Source organism: Poecilia mexicana, unplaced genomic scaffold (genome assembly GCF_051168715.1).
Source record: "Poecilia mexicana isolate PSO_F unplaced genomic scaffold, ASM5116871v1 scaffold_2, whole genome shotgun sequence".
Taxonomy (NCBI): Eukaryota; Metazoa; Chordata; class Actinopteri; order Cyprinodontiformes; family Poeciliidae; genus Poecilia; species Poecilia mexicana.
This window is the reverse complement of record NW_028263371.1, coordinates 51,094,753-51,110,954: the sequence shown is the minus strand read 5'-3', so window position 1 is coordinate 51,110,954 and position 16,202 is coordinate 51,094,753. Positions and strand designations below refer to the sequence as shown.

Genomic DNA, 16,202 nt, shown 5'->3' with positions numbered 1-16,202 from the left:
TAAATTCAGATTGTATTACAACAGCATAACGGAAAATCCCACATTAATATTTATGTTGTCATTCAAAAACCTTAACAATTTCCATAAAATAAATGCAACTAAAGCTTTTTGTTTTATAATTTGTGCTTCATTTTTGCTGTTCTTCAGGTTGAAAACTTCCAATAAATATACCGATGACCAAATACTTAGGGTCAAATAGGGTCAAACACTTTCATTTTAATTTTGTCATGACAAAAACCATGTATTCAGCAATTAGAATCCCTTCTCTTGGCTGCTTTTGCAAACCGTTACTTGGCTTTTATGTTTATTAGCTGAACAGTCTCTCAGCCAGTATATGGATAATATAATAATGGTTAATGACAGCTTCAACAAACATCTTCAAAAGGTAATTTGCTTTTGTCTTGTGGTGCATATATTTTACTTACTTTCTTCCCATTTGTTGTGATAAGAGGACATTTCAAACACTGTTAAGAACCAAATTATTCATACCACTAGAAGATTTAGAAAAAACTTGACCATTTCAATGAGTAATCCAAGACTTTCCATCTCTGTGGGATACAAATAAGACATAACACAGAAGCCAGTTTATTACTCTTCAAAATGATAAAGACAAAAGAACATATCATATGTTCATAGGCAGAAGAAGAAATCAGAAAAGACTAGAAGCCTAAATGTGTGCATATCAACAGCCTGAGCAACAATTTAAAATTTAAACCATGATGATAAAGCTGGACGAGGACACGTTTATCTTGTCCCCATCCTTAATGAGGAGGATGGTACAAATAGGTTGCCATGCAACATTTATTGATGGTTTAAAACATACATCCAAATCATAAATGGTTCACCAGACACAACATCCTGTTAGTCAATAAGGATTATGCAAAGAAGAACGCTCACAGATCCCTCTGTCTGTAAGCTACAACCTTGTGAAATGACTGGAGCTTGGAATAAGGAAATAGTGGATGTACAAAGTATAAAAAGCAAACAAAATGTGATCCTTTCCAACTGAATTCACTGAATTCAAATTAAAGGTTGGATGTTCATAAGATCAAGGTATAACAAGACAAATTAAACAAGATTAAAACGTGACATTTTACGGAAAAGCACCTTGTTTGAAGGACACTGCATTCTACATCATCCAGTTACACCTCCATCAGTCTCTATGAATCCCTTACTGTCATACTAATTAGAAACAGCTGCCCCAATCAACCGTTATGTGATATAAGTGTTGCACATAGGCTACCTGATTGATTGAACTCATTCTATCATGTACAAATACATTCAAAATCAATTTCAATTCCAGTTTCTGCTATGCAGCAATCATGTCAGTCATTCGTATCTGGCAAGATGTGAACCATCAAGGTCGTGTGTGGCCTCTCTCTCTCAGAGGCAAAGACCTGGAGCTCATTTAGAACAAACATTTTCAGATTGTCACACTGACAAAGTGCTTGTAGAATTTTGTTCATTTATTGCAATGATAGGTTCAGTTCAGCTGATGACTCCAGATGGATTTGTTGAAAAAGAACCATTTCACTTTGTAGTCACCCTTTGATTGAAAAAGGCCCTTGCAGCCCTCATCTGTCCTGCTTTACAAAAACATGCTGCAGAAAATATTCAAGCCTTCATGTAACCGAGATGAACATGGCGGTGCAAATTATTTTTAAAAAGTCAATATTTGCAGTATTAAACTATATAGTATTACAAATTCAATTCATGTTTTTCTGAACTCATTTGGGCAAAACTGAAAGCATAACCTTTTGTGGCTATGAACAAAAATCCAAAATATACTGTTATTCCTCATTATTTTCACCCAAACTATTCATCTTTTGCTTTCAATATGAAGTATTTCAAAATAAAGAGAAGAGGCTTCATATTCAGAGAATAGACTAACAACAAAAGTGTAGCAAAACAGGCAACTCAAATGTTAACAAATGCAGCTAAGAGAGGTCGTAGTGGAGAAGTAACTGGAAAACTGATGTAAATGTAATCTAAAAAAAAAAAGCAGAGTTTAAATCAGATAAGAAATGTGGAGCAGATCGTTGTGTAGCCAACATGAGGTGGAGAAACGCATGATGTGGCTGCATGCGGACGGCCAGGTGCGCTACCTGTTAAAGTGGAGTCAGGTCAGCAGTCAGCCATGAACAGAGCTGGTGTTCACGCCAAGCAGCTGGAAAATTCAGCCATCAGCCTGTTTGAGCAGTAAGTCATGTTCTATACATTTAAAATGCTTTTCTACATTTCACATGCCACACTTTAAAATTTTTATTTATTTGAGGAGGTTGCAGATAATCTGCATTATAACTTTAAGTTTTACTAAATCTACTGCATCATGCAGAACTTTTTACTTAATAAACTTGTTGATGTTTTGGAAAAAATGCAAATAGTTCAGGTAAAACCTGCTATGCTAGATACTGCTAATCAAATGCCCTGGAGTATCCGATCAACTGTAACCGTCACCGGCTCTATAAAAGCAGGTGACGGTTACACCTGTCAAAGAACATAGACATAAAGTTCACCTGTCAAAAAACATAAACATAAAGACTTCTGGATCAATGTTTACTGAAAAGAGGAGCCCAAAGTCTCGACACGATGCACAGCGTCATGTAGGGCTGCATGGTGTTAGGAAAACATGTTAAATGTTATCGTCACGGTGAATGTTGGGAGGACGGCAGTGTTGACGTCTCTTTGCTCATTGCAAACACTCATCATTGCAACTGTTGTTTTGGCAAAGAAACAGCTTAGATGAAGTTTTCTAGACCCTCATAAACAATTTCTGACATATTAAACATCAGAAGATATACTTCTACTAGTGCAATTAGCAAGTATTGATTGTGGAGAAGGCAGGAGGGTGATGATTTACTGAATTTGAAAGTATTCTACAGTTAAAGACCGCCTGAATGACAACTAAAGCTTAGCAAAAACTATTTAAATAAAGCTCTGGAACGTATTGAATTGAGTGTACTGTTTTTTAACAGGTTTTCAATTTTGCAACATTCTTCCTTCTGCCATGTCTCTTAAGGCAACAAGTATAACATCAATGCTTAAAAAAACTGTCCTTACTTTTACATGGAAGCAGAAAAAAGCTGCAGATCAGATGCATGGAAGCTGCTGAGTGTCACACGAACTGTGTCTGGTAAAACACACCAAGACTGTCGCTGCTGTTCATCTAAGTCAACAGCTGATTCAGACGGAAGAAAACAGGAAGCCTGGAGTTTTTCAGGAAAAGAGGTCGGCATAAGGCGAGATAAGGTTTCACTATGAGGAAACATTCATTTCAAACAACTTTAAAATCCTTTTCCTCCCAAAATAAGTGAAACAATGTTCAATCGCCACAAGGAAATCCCCTCTGCAATTACAGCACATTCTGGAAAGTAATTTATCTCCCAGCAGACGGATACCGTTTCTTCCTTTCAACCACTCTTCATGAGATTGTGCACGACACACAGGAGAATCACTGTCACACCGAGGGAAGTCTGATTAATTTAACTTTGTCAAACCAATTTTACAATTAGGCGAGACTCTAATGTGTTTTTGCAGGTTCTGCCGGGAAAAGAAAACATATTCAGGAAAGGCGTCCAGAGAGAAGGAATGCAGAGCCACTTCATTTTATCCACCCTGTCCATTCAATTATTTCACTTACAAACAGCGGCTCATCAGCCGTGCAGTCAATTGTCGAACCAAAGGGACAAATTGTCCAAATGTGGCCTTTTGCAGGTATTCATAGAACCTGCAAACATCTGAACTCACTCTTTGGCAGAATCAAAGCTTTTAGGGACCTGGTGAAAAAATGATCAAAGCTTATTTTAAGATTTAGACTAAGGGCTTTGTTACAGTCATTGTAACCAGAAAGTTAAAAAAATAAACTTTTAGAAGGTTTTCCCTGATGGAGGTTTGGATTAAACTAAGATATTTTGTACACACTTTATTGATGAATTATCCTTCCACTGAAACACACAACTAATTTATAATAACATTTTTAATTACTGTTTGAAACAAAATGGATGGATGGATGGATGGATGGATGGGTGGGTGGGTGGGTGGGTGGGTGGATGGATGGATGGATGGATGGATCAACTTCAGAGTAATTCAAAGTGCTTTGAGGGAAAAACAGACAAAAACACAAACGGAGGGATGGATAGTAAAAAAGATCCCTTGCTTTTTCAGGCTGCAAAGGAACCCCGTCTGCAAGGACTGACGCTGAGCCCTTTGAGTTTTAGCTCAAATGTTTATCCCCATCAGCTGCCGTCAGCATGCAAATTCTCAGGAAAAGCTTTTTATAGCTTTTCCTGACGATCTGTGGTGCACTCATCAGGGTTTACACAACAGTGCCCACGGGTTAGAGCAGGGAACCTATAGATCAATGAGAAAGACTTCCATGTCCACATGGGGTTGTGTGAAGGTTACGGCCACCCCGTGTGCTCCCTCTGGGTTTCACATACAGGAGAGTGAATGGACAGAGTGCGCTGACATTCACTGAAAATTTACTAGCAGTCTTTTCTTTTGCTGCGTGGGTCCGTTTACCCAACGCTGCTGATCGCTGAGTTTGGCACCAAACCCCCAGTGAGTGATCTCAGCCGTTTTCTCCTCTCTTAAACGTGTCACCTCAGCAAGAGGAGCAGCAGTCTTTTTGTAAAATATAGAGTAAGGTCTTGTGCAGTCAGCTTTGATCAGTTTTTGCTAAGGTTGCCTCGACGGTGCTCTGTTTTAGCTGACCGTAGCAACCAGTTTCTGCTAAATACTCAATTAACTCAGCAAATAAGCAATCTGGACTTTTAGCTTCGTAGTCAGGGAAAAAAAGCCTCCTTTTGAGAGCTAGTCTTCAAAATGCACTTTAAAAAGCCAGAAATGTTTCCATATTTGCAGTTTTAATAAACACAGAACCCTCCTGGAAGACACATTAAACGTTTCTAATAATTACAACATAAATCCATCTTGCATCTAGCTCCAGTAAGACATACGCAGGTATAGTGCTGTAAAAAGTCTTGGCTTCAACTCACATTTCATTATACTCTGCCTTAACAACTTTATATTTAATAAAGAACTAGCAATAGACATATAAATTTCTGAGGCATAGAAAAACCTGATTAATCAGGGTTGGGTCTAGGCATGCGCTGGAATGAGATTCAGCATTTCTTCAGATTGTATCTCATTAAGCCATCGGAACATCGCTTGAAAGCATAAAATAGGAAGAAAATCAGCTAGAAGCTATAATAACAACAATCAGCCAGACTCACTGGTTCCCCGACTTGCAGGTGGAGTGTGATGAAATCAGGTGGAATGTCATTCTCTCTAAATTAGATCTACCTTTCCTAACAGACATGCCACTTGTAGCAGGCTAATTATAATTTTATCTTAGTAAGGATGGCAGCTGCAGAGACTAGAAATATGTCCAAACACAAAAAAAGGTCTTTCTTGTAAGTGAGGGGGAAAGTGTGGAAGTATTTATTTGTTTTTCGGGGTTTTTTGCAATTTATGGATGATATCAATAGTATATAAAGCAGAGAAAACTCTGTTCACTTTCTTTGATATTTCTTTACCATTTGACGAGGTTTCAGATTTTTATCGCTTTTTCACTTTTTTATGGTGCAAATTTAGTACTTTTATTATCCTTTGCATTTTTCTATGTTCCTAAAGGAATGAATGAATCTGCAAATCAGTGACAAGTAGATGGTATTAAAATTCCTAATCATCCAATTTAACAGTAGTTTGTTTGCTAAATGGTCTGATGTGTGTAAGCTTAAGCATTTCATTAAAGCCTAATTGAATTTCTTTAAGATGACAGAAGCAAAAAAAGAGGGAAAAATGTCAAACAAAAGTGTTAGATCTCCAGAAAAACAGGAGACTTATGGCTTAAGACCACTTTACAAGATTACAGACCACTTTGAAAAGATTATAAGAAATAAGTCAGGCTTGGTGGAAGCCAAACATTACACGGTAACCTACATCAGCAGCTGAACTATCCAGCTGAGATGTAGGCAAGAGATCAGAAAGGAAGATTAAATTCATTATTATATCAGAGGAACACATGCATGAAGGATTTCACTGAAAGGTAAACAGATGAAGTGATCTATGAGCATTCAACATTTTTTCTCTCTTGTATTCTCTGTGAAGTGTGTCGGGTGTTTTCTACAAAAAGCATATTTTTCTGAGTGCAAATACACAAAGTTACGTGAAATATGACCTCTCTTCGCTAGAAATTGAAACTATACTGGAGTCGCATTTAAGGGATTTTCCACATTCATCTTACATTGTCCAGACTTTTTAAACTTCAAGGATGTGATAAAAAAAAAATTTTCGACTAAAAAGAAATTAGGAATGAAGTCAAAGAAAACAAGATTTTTGTAAGAGAATCAGGTGCCTGAAACGACTTTAGCCGTGCTAAGAATGTTCCCTCTATAGGAATTTTGAAACCTATTAGTTTTTTTCTGACACTGTCGCCATCTATTGGTGACTTATGGTCATTTTGTGCATTTGCCATTTTATTCCGTTCCCAGACATCTATGGGGACACAAGAGCTGCACGACATGGATCACTTTGTGATTATACTTTTTAAACATACTTTAACAGACAGTGATCATTTCTTCCCTTTGGCATTTTGCCCCTATGCAGTCGTGGACGTTTCATGCCGGACTCTTTCCAATAATAAAAAGCAGTTATCTCCTATGGGGTATTTTATACCAGTCCTGCTTCGATTTATTTTCATATTCATTGTGACAGCCAGGAACATATTTAAGTAGCCTACTCATAGCCAAATGTAAGGAAATAAAGTTATATGGCTCTAATAACAAAAGTATCTACCAGATGGAGGGTGTTCAGAGGTACTTTGGTTTGATTAATGGTCATTTTTTTATGTATTTCTGTGATAATAGTTAAACAAAAATACTTCAACATGCTAAAAACTACCAAAAGAAATAAACCGATACCTATTACCTTGTTACTGGTCCATGAATACTTCACAACTGCAAGCTTTTCTGAAATAAAATTCCCAAAATTGGTCAATCTTCAGCAACAGAATGTAGATAAAAATAAAATCTGTTGCCGACAACTGACCGTGAGATATTAACAGAAAGAATCTGATGTTTAACAATTCACAGGCTGCTTGTCCTTTCAAGTAGGGGTCATTAGAAAGGTCCTTCTGGGTCAGAGTCACCTGAGTTACTGGATCATTTAAATGATTTCCCAAAATATCTGCAAAAATTGCATTTACAGGGCAAAGTGGATTAAATATTTCGGAATTATTCCTTGGAACGAGAAACTAGGCATAAATGACACCATAATCTGATTAAACCACACCAATATAGTAATAAAACTGTTATTACACTAGTACAAAACGCAGTCTGAAAATAAGCGCCGTTGCCACATTCCTGCACTGTATTCACACTTTAATGTATTTATTTTTTTGTCCTCCAAGGACTTATAAAGAGAGGAGGCTTTTTTCGGGTCATACCTGCAGAGCATCCCCGCACACACTGCGGCATTGAAGGCAGCACCGCTTTAATGCTCCCATATCCCCGTTAATTGAACACGATGCGGTCTCCAGAGCGGACCTTTCCAGGCTCTGACAGAGCAGAACTGGAGGGAGGTGGAGGGAATGGGGGAGTGCAATAATAAAAATAATAATAATCTGAATATTGGTAATTATAATAGACTTAAAATCCCTCAACAAGCTGTAAATATATCCCGCTCATTTGCGGTGCCTACATGAAGAGACGAGCATGTTTTATGTGAATCATTCGTGTTATTTTGAGCCGCTGCTATAGAGGATTACCAACCTAATATTATATAAACACCACCGGAACCATGTTCCATCCACTGCAGCCCCGAAATGACACCAAAAACCAGGATACTCACTGCGGGCAGACAGGAGGGGAGCGAGCAGGGTTGTCAGGACGCGGGCAGTCCTCCTGTGTTTGGGATAAAAATCACAGACAGGACGTCTGTTTTCCTCCGTGTCGTCGCTGCTGTGGAAGAAAGGCGAACAGAGGAGCAGGCTGAGCGGTAGCATGCACTGCGGTGTTCAGAGGCGGCTGTCGGCCCGCTTCTTCTGCTGCAGGGGAGGGGGCGAGACATTACCGCCGCCTGGTGGTGGGGAGACCGCACAGGTTTCTACAGGAATAATCTAAAAGCTTTGGCAGTAATAATAATAAAAAGTCCAAAAAATAAAAAATAAAAAATAATATAGTACAAAAATAATATAATATATATTTTATTTAATTTATAATCAAGAAAATGAAAAATAAAACAAATATTTGTATGTTTTTCTCCAGGCTGTAAGGCAAGTTCCATAAGGAGACAATAATGAGGCGATACATATACTGATTTCTCATTTATATAGTAAATCAATCAGTCGGCTTTTATTGACAAAGTACTTTTTATACACAAAAAGTACAATACAAATAAAAATAACAGGCAATGAAAAACAATCTAAAATGATTTTTAAAAATTGTGTTAAAGATATGATAATATGTTAGGTTGACTGACTTATAGGACTTATAGGAACCACAACTGTATTAATAGCAATGAGAAGATATTACAGGTTCTTAAAATCCACATAAGAATTTGGAAACTCAGATTACTACTAATAAAAATCAATAAAGAAATAAATATGCAAGCAAGATAAATACAAACTAAAATTTATAAATACAAACAACTGGCATAAACAACAGCAATAGAAATGAGATGGTAAAACCTGATAAAACTACAGCTAGAATGTACAGTAAAATAGAAAATTTCTGCCATCTTATAATTATGATATATGATTATACTTTATGTATATGTAATTGTATACACAACTGTTGTTTTTGAACTTCTAAATATAGTAAAGCAAAAGGCAAGAAAAACATTTGTGGAATTTTAAACATAAAAATAGAAAGAAAACAAGGTTGGACCTCTTGTGGACAAGCACAACAGTGAAAACATTAATTAATTACTAGAAAAAATGTTACTTTATCAAAACAAAACATAAAAGAGTGAGAAACTTAATTTTACAAAGTGAAAAACTGCTGGAGTGTCATTTAATTTTCGTAGTAGCCACACTTACATTTTTTTTTCTTATTTTTGTCAACTTGAAACCATAAATAAGTGGATTCATTATAGGAGGAATGAAAAGAAATTCTATAGAAAAAAAGTTTTTAAAAGTCTCAGATAAATCTTTTGAGCCAAATCAAATACTCTCCATCTCCTTTTGATTACTCTCCGACAAAAAGGAGAGTAAATGAAAAAGTGAACAAGGAGATCAAATGTGACACACACGTTTGCATGAACAACTTTCTCCTGTTTTCTATGGAACCTACACAGGTTTTTATGAGAAATATGTAGGACCACACAATTAACAAAAAGTGAAGTGCATCAAATGCTATTGTGAAATATCCAGCTATGCTCTTGGGGGTAGCTTCAGATGGAAAACAAGCAAGCATAACAATACTCCAGTTCAAACAGATGATTCTGTTTAAATCCGGATTGCATAGCTTCAACCTAGATGTAAGGATAGTGTTTACAGCAATAAAGCAAAATGGTGTTAGCCAGGCAAGACAGGCTAAAGTGATGACTCTCTGCTTCGACATGACAGAGTGGTACTCCAGTGGTCGACATATAGCCAGATACCGGTCATATGCCATGAGGGCAAGGATGGACAGATCACTGCAGGCGAAGGAGTACAACACCTGAGCCTGCAGAAGGCAGCCTGAATAAGAGATGACATGAACAGGAGAGAGCAGATCTGACAGAAATTTAGGATAGAAACCTGCTGTTCCATAAAGGGAATTCATGCAAAAAGCACAGAGCAGAATATACATTGGTTCATGGAGCTCATTATTCAAGATTATAGTCAGAACAACACAAACATTTGCAAGGATGATTACTCTTTTCTTTCTCAGTTTTTTGTGCTACTCTATATATCTTATCTCATTTAAACCTGACAGAAAAATAACTGAAATTGTTAAAATTGGTTCAGAAACGTGTCTCTGCTCCTTAACCAGCTCTCTGACGATGTCTAATCTTGCTTCTCTGTTGAATTTAGGAAATCTGTCAGTAGCCAATAACCCTTCTTTCTTTCAGTGCAGAGCAGTGACTGGGTGAAAGTTGGATGCTTCACAAAGTCACAGCTGATTCCACAGGAGGAGACAGATGAGGAAGGAGGGAACGCAGGATGGTTACAATGACATTACAGAGCAGGAAAACGGCCAGAGCTAACAGGTGGACCAGTTCTCCAGGTTAGGTTGACCCCAGGGAGACGGCAGTGGTAGAGGACATGTTCACAAAAACAGAATTAATTAGGCAACATATTGATGACAGAAAGTGACAGAATTAAAAATAAAATCAAAAATATATAAATGGCTTAAAATGCACCAATAAATGCAAATTCTTTTTAGAAATTTACAGATGTATTTATGTCTCTTTAATTACCTCCTTTATTTTTTTATCTTGTTTTTTCCTACGGACTTCTCATGTTTAATGTTCTTTTTACATTTTCTGTTTCTTATTTTTACTTTTCCTCATGCATTCCTCTCTTATTAACCAAATGAGTTGGCTGGGGGTGGGAGGGCACCACATATTTGCCTAGGGGGCCCAAATGCCTAGGGCCGGCTCTGCTGCTCATCTCTGCCCTCCAGTGGCCACTTGAGACATCAACAGTGAAAAAGAACACCGGCAAAACCAACCCAAACTCTGACAGCTGTATACCGAGGTGAATAACCAAATTTATAAATGCATCTGTCTTAAAATTATAGGTGAAATTATGCTGGTAAATTTGAGCTCATTATGGCATATTTTAATACAGGCATATTGTTGATGTGTTGATTAATGTGCACTGTCCCAGTTAGTACAATTAAAACTATCTTTCAGTTAATCAGTCATTCTTTATTAAAGAGTTTTCATACACAGAAAGCACAACAGAAAATGTTTCATGTGATATAAAAATGGGAATGAATTTAAATAATGACAAATAAAAAAAATCAAAACAAAACTAAGCTAACAAAGCTAAGCATGGGAAAGACCAAAATTACAGAGGCAATGTTGGTTAAAACGACTGAGGAAAGGAAATATCTATTGATAATGATGAAGAGACATCTATGCTGTATGTATTGATTCTGAAATCTAGATTGATAATATTAAATAAAAAAAAAGGCAGAGGGGTGGAATGTAATTAAAATTAGATATAAAGATGAAGTAGACCCCAAATTAAGATAGATTAAAAATCTACATTTATGCAAAACATGTACAGTTGGAGAAATGTATTAATTAAAACAATAAAACAAAGCAAGAAATGCATTGCACATAAAACAGATTCTAACACCAATATAAATTACTAACAGGAAGAACTTGTTGCATCAGCCTTTACAAAGACAAATTATGGTTATAATTCTGGACTCTTTATTTTGCCTCTAAAAAGTAAATCTATATAATATTATTGAGTATTTATGAATAAAAGACAGATTAAAAATGGCAAGACATTACTTTATCAAAAATGGTAAGACTTATTATTATTATTATTATTATTATTTATTTATTTTTTTTTTTACAAAAGCATTATTTCATTTTCATAGTGGCCACACTTAAAATTTTATTTCTTATTTTAGTCAACTTAAACCCATAAATAAGTGGATTCATTATAGGAGGAATGATGAGAAATTCTATACTAATGAAGTTTTTAATCGTTTGAGGTAAATCTTTAGAGCCGAATCGAATATATATAACATCAAAAAGGAGAGTTAGAGAAAAAGTGCACAAGGAGATCAAATGTGGCACACATGTTTGCATGAACTTTCTCCTGTTTTCTAAAGAACCAACACAAGTTTTGATGAGAAAAAGATAGGACCACACAATTAACAAAAAGTGAAGTACGTAAATTAATATCGTAATATAAGCAACTACACTGTTAACAGTCGTTTCAGATGGAAAACAAGCAAGCATAACAATGCTCCAGATCAAACAGATAATTCGATTAATGTATGGGCTGCATAGCTTCAACCTAGATGTAAGGATAGTGTTTACAGCCATAATGCAGAAAGGTAGTGACCAAGCAAAACAAACCAAAGTGATGACTCTCTGCTTCGACATGACAGAATGGTACTCCAGTGGTCGACATATAGCCAGATACCGGTCATATGCCATGAGGGCAAGGATGGACAGATCGCTGCAGGCGAAGGAGTACAACACCTGAGCCTGTAGAAGGCAGCCTGAATAAGAGATGACATGAACAGGAGAGAGCAGATCTGACAGAAATTTGGGATAGAAACCTGCTGTTCCATAAAGGGAATTCATGCAAATAGCACAGAGAAAAATATACATTGGTTCATGGAGCTCATTATTCAAGATTATAGTCAGAATGACACAAACATTTACAAGAATGATTACAACGTAACACAAGAAAGTGAGAAAGAAAAGAGTTAAATGGTAATTCCTTATCTCATTTAAACCTGAGAGAAAAAAATGAGAAATTTCTGAAACATTGTTCATTGTTAAGACATGTGGATCTGCTCTGTAACCAGCTCTTTTATGGGATTCTCTTTTGAAATGAAAAATTTCTACAGTAGCTATGGGATTTCAAATCAGCCAATAAACTTTCTTTCATGCACTGTTGCTCATTCATTGGGTGAAGGGTTACTGCCTTGTAATTGATTCCACAGGGGCAGACATCATCATCTCGAAGACGACCAAGAAGTGTACTACGACTGCACAACAGTTTTAGAGGATGGCCAAACAGGATAGGTGAGAAAGTTCTGGAGGAAACAGATCTCTACACTGATTCCACACATATTTGTAGAAATGATTTCATCTACCATATTTTCCGCACTATAAGGCGCACCTTCAACGAATGGCCTATTTTAAAACTTTTTTTCATATATAAGCCGCACGGTATTATAAGGCGCATAGAATAGACGCTACAGTAGAGGATGGAGTTACGTTATGCATCCACTAGATGGAGCTGCACTAAACGGAATGTCAATAAAACCGTCTGACTCCAGTCAGGAGGAGAGTCTTCAGCGACTGGGCCTGTCTGTTTACTCTTTAACGTTGGATTGATTTCTTTTTCTCTCTCTTTCCCTCTCTCTCCTTCTCTATTTTCCTCTATCTCTCTCTCTCAGGGGATTTTCTTGGTGATATTCACTGAGTCCAGGAAACTCCACTGCATTATTTGAAGCAAGCTCTTTGGACATGGTAATTTGACACACGTGTGAAAGTAAGATGCACAGCCTCAGCGCGCAGCTTGTTAACAAAGCAATCGCTCAGCACCTCATCCAAATATTGTCCATATGGCTCACAACCTCCTCATCGCTACACCATAGTCAGAAACTGACTCTTCTTCCTGGTTATATTACCAAAACCATTCAACTATGTGCACTTCACACCTCTGTCATTGCTAAATAATGTAATCTATAGTAACCTGTATCTTCAGAGACAAAAGATTCTTTAGCAGTCTGTATCTGCTCTGTTCACAGAGAGAATTGGACAAACATCCTTTTCATCTAAAATATAATTTGCCAACATCCATTGCACCAAAAGCTCCAAATATGGCTCAAAATATTCTGTTAAATCACAATATTTACCCATAATTAGATAAGCTAACATTGTCATGTTATGTTGTCTGCTTATTAAGCTAATAAAGTAAAATGCTGTCTTTTCCCTACTTTTGTACACAGTCCTTCTTCAGCCTCTCTCAGACTGTGGGAAACTGTAAAATCCTCATCCACCATTATAAGTTTCTCATTTATTGTTGCATGCATGTCTCTTTAATATGTTATATTTACTTCGAGTGGGGAACAAACCCACTCAAAATTTACATCATTTTTTGAAGTGTTTTGTCATTGCAGGAGGCTAAATGTGGTTCAGGATTATCAGTGAGGATTGAACAAAAAAGATTAAAATCATTTAAAAAAAACCCCAAAAAAAACACTTAGTTTGATGCTCCTGAAGTTAAATATCACTGAACAGAGTAATAAGATATTTGAGAATCTGACAAATCAAAGAATGCTGACACAAGCTTTTTTCAGCCAGCCTGCACACAGTATTTGACAGACTGAGTTGTATAAAATAAGTTGTGTAGAATATTACAAATGTTTGTCATTTGTGTGATTAATCAGTCGTTATCCATAGATGAGGACATTTTATACACAAAATTAACACCAAGTGATGAAAGCAAACAAAAAACAAAACAAACAAAAAAAAAACAAGGAAATTCCTCATACTAAACAAGGCTAAGTATGAGGAAAAGAGCATTACAGATATTGCAGTTATAATTCAAACTATTGCCTGGTTACATTCTATACAATATATTGAAAACAATTATCTACTGAGTTAGGAACAAATGAAGAAAAAAGAACACTTAATAATTATAAATACATCATAAATTGGGTTTGGATGAGTCTAGATTAAAAGTACCTTTTTAAAATAACAATCCTTAAGCAAGTGCTAAACAAACATGTCATTAAGACAAATTTCTACATTGAAAAAGTTTTTATTTGTCTGATGTAATATTCCAATTTAAAAGGTGTTTTCAGTGGTTGCAAGCAGAAAATAACCATAATAACTATGATTAACAGAAATAAAGACTTGAAAACTTCAGTCTGTGTGTATGTGTTTCACTTAATGAATATAACATTTCAATAACATTTTTACCTACATAATATCACCATAAACTATCTATAAGCTAAAAAGGAGAAAACATGGCTAAACTTAAAGGAATAAAAAAAAGAAAGAACTCTAACAAGAGAAAGGAAAACAGACATTTAAAGACTGCATTTCATAGATGCCACATTTAGAATTTTGTTTCTTATTTTTGTCAACTTGAAACCATATATCAGTGGATTCATTATAGGAGGAATGATGAGAAATTCAATTGAAACAAAGTATTTAAGAGTTGGTGGTAAATTCTTGGACTCAAATCGAATATATATGACATCAAAAAGTATAGTTGCAGAAAAAGTGAACAAGGAGATCAAATGTGGCACGCATGTTTGCATGAACTTTCTCCTGTTTTCTAAAGAACCAACACAAGTTTTGATGAGAAACATGTAGGACCACGCAATGACAACACTGTGAAGAACATAAATACCTATTGTAATATTTCCAATGATGCTGTTAATTATAGTTTCAGCTGGAAAACAAGCAAGCATAACGATGCTCCAGTTCAAACAGATCAGTCTGTTTAAATATGGGCTGCATAACTTCAGCCTTGATGCTAATAAGGTGCTTACAGCTATAATGAAGAAAGGTGTTAACCAAGCAAGACAAACCAAAGTGATGACTCTCTGCTTCGACATGACAGAGTGGTACTCCAGTGGTCGACATATAGCCAGATACCGGTCATACGCCATGAGGGCAAGGATGGACAGATCACTGCAGGCGAAGGAGTACAACACCTGAGCCTGCAGAAGGCAGCCTGAATAAGAGATGACATGAACAGGAGAGAGCAGATCTGACAGAAATTTAGGATAGAAACCTGCTGTTCCATAAAGGGAATTCATGCAAAAAGCACAGAGCAGAATATACATTGGTTCATGGAGCTCATTATTTAAGATTATGGTCAGAACAACACAAACATTTGCAAGGATGATTATTAAGTAACACACAAAAGTGAGAAAGAAAATAATTGATCTGTAGTTCCTTGTCTCATTTAAACCTGAGAGAAAAAACATTGAAATAGCTGAAACATTGTCCATCGTGGTTGAGAAGTGTAACCCTGCCCTTTGACCAGCTCTGTAACTGTGTCTAATGTTTGTCTGTTGAATATAGCAAAAGCTACAGCTGCAGTGGGATTTCAAACCAACCAATAATCCTTCTTTCTTGCAATGCAGCTCATTGACTTGGAGGACACTAGAGACTTCAACAAGTCTCACTTGACTCTACAGAAACACACACCTAGATTTAACCTAAATCAATTCCCCCTTGAAGTAATGGTACCGCCTAATCCAAACATGAAAGGAATCTTACATCATGATCTACAGGTGCTTTTGTTTTAGTTATTTTGTTCTCCTTTCTGACTGTTTATGGGTCTCTTTTAGATAGAAAAGTTATTTCCATCTTCTAATGCTGTGTTTCTCAACCTTTTTTGGGCCAGCGCCCCCCTAGCCCTTATCCAGGTCCCTCACCGCCCCCCACCAAAAAATTTGCAGGCTACTTTGCACTGACTATTATTTTAATATTAATATTACTGTCACTATTGTAGATGTTTTGATTTTTATGCTTGTTTCTGTATTTATCAT

The 16,202-nt window shown here is 36.3% G+C and overlaps 4 protein-coding genes across 5 annotated transcripts in view; all 4 read right to left on the bottom strand.

Moving 5' to 3' along the window:
- adarb1b (adenosine deaminase RNA specific B1b) overlaps window positions 1-8,281 on the bottom strand; it is a 129,155-nt gene extending 120,874 nt beyond the window's left edge. For both annotated transcript variants that reach the window (XM_088002352.1, XM_088002357.1), the window contains exon 1: window positions 7,852-8,281. The gene's annotated coding sequence lies outside the window, so the exon portion shown is untranslated. The remainder of the gene's footprint in view (window positions 1-7,851) is intronic.
- Window positions 8,282-8,977: 696 nt separating this feature from the next.
- Window positions 8,978-10,597, bottom strand: LOC106915988 (olfactory receptor 2AT4-like). Its single transcript, XM_088008384.1, has 3 exons — window positions 10,517-10,597; window positions 9,197-9,866; window positions 8,978-9,165 (listed from the first exon to the last, which is right to left on the bottom strand). Exons 1-3 carry the CDS (start codon window positions 10,595-10,597, stop codon window positions 9,011-9,013), a joined length of 906 nt encoding a protein of 301 aa, XP_087864510.1. The 3' UTR covers window positions 8,978-9,010.
- Window positions 10,598-11,465: 868 nt separating this feature from the next.
- LOC106912914 (olfactory receptor 4C12-like) lies at window positions 11,466-12,456 on the bottom strand. The gene is made up of 2 exons (XM_088003981.1): window positions 12,392-12,456; window positions 11,466-12,214 (listed from the first exon to the last, which is right to left on the bottom strand). The coding sequence occupies exons 1-2, from the start codon at window positions 12,454-12,456 to the stop codon at window positions 11,527-11,529; spliced, it is 753 nt and encodes a 250-aa protein (XP_087860107.1). The 3' UTR covers window positions 11,466-11,526.
- Window positions 12,457-14,726: 2,270 nt separating this feature from the next.
- LOC148160906 (olfactory receptor 11H6-like) lies at window positions 14,727-15,659 on the bottom strand. The gene has a single exon (XM_088003980.1). The coding sequence runs from the start codon at window positions 15,657-15,659 to the stop codon at window positions 14,727-14,729; it is 933 nt and encodes a 310-aa protein (XP_087860106.1).
- Between the last annotated feature and the right edge of the window lie 543 nt (window positions 15,660-16,202).

What these genes read in the sequence shown, in the direction of transcription:
- LOC148160906 (XM_088003980.1), bottom strand. Translation starts at nt 15,659, where the DNA reads ATGGACAATGTTTCAGCTATTTCAATGTTTTTTCTCTCAGGTTTAAAT.
- LOC106912914 (XM_088003981.1), bottom strand. Translation starts at nt 12,456, where the DNA reads ATGAACAATGTTTCAGAAATTTCTCATTTTTTTCTCTCAGGTTTAAAT. An exon ending in AATGAGATAAGGAATTACCA is followed by an intron (nt 12,215 to 12,391) that starts TTTAACTCTTTT and finishes CAAATTTCTGTC; the next exon opens with AGATCTGCTCTCTCCTGTTC.
- LOC106915988 (XM_088008384.1), bottom strand. Translation starts at nt 10,597, where the DNA reads ATGAGCAGCAGAGCCGGCCCTAGGCATTTGGGCCCCCTAGGCAAATAT. An exon ending in ACCCCCAGCCAACTCATTTG is followed by an intron (nt 9,867 to 10,516) that starts GTTAATAAGAGA and finishes AAACTGAGAAAG; the next exon opens with AAAAGAGTAATCATCCTTGC. An exon ending in ATTTACTCTCCTTTTTGTCG is followed by an intron (nt 9,166 to 9,196) that starts GAGAGTAATCAA and finishes TGGAGAGTATTT; the next exon opens with GATTTGGCTCAAAAGATTTA.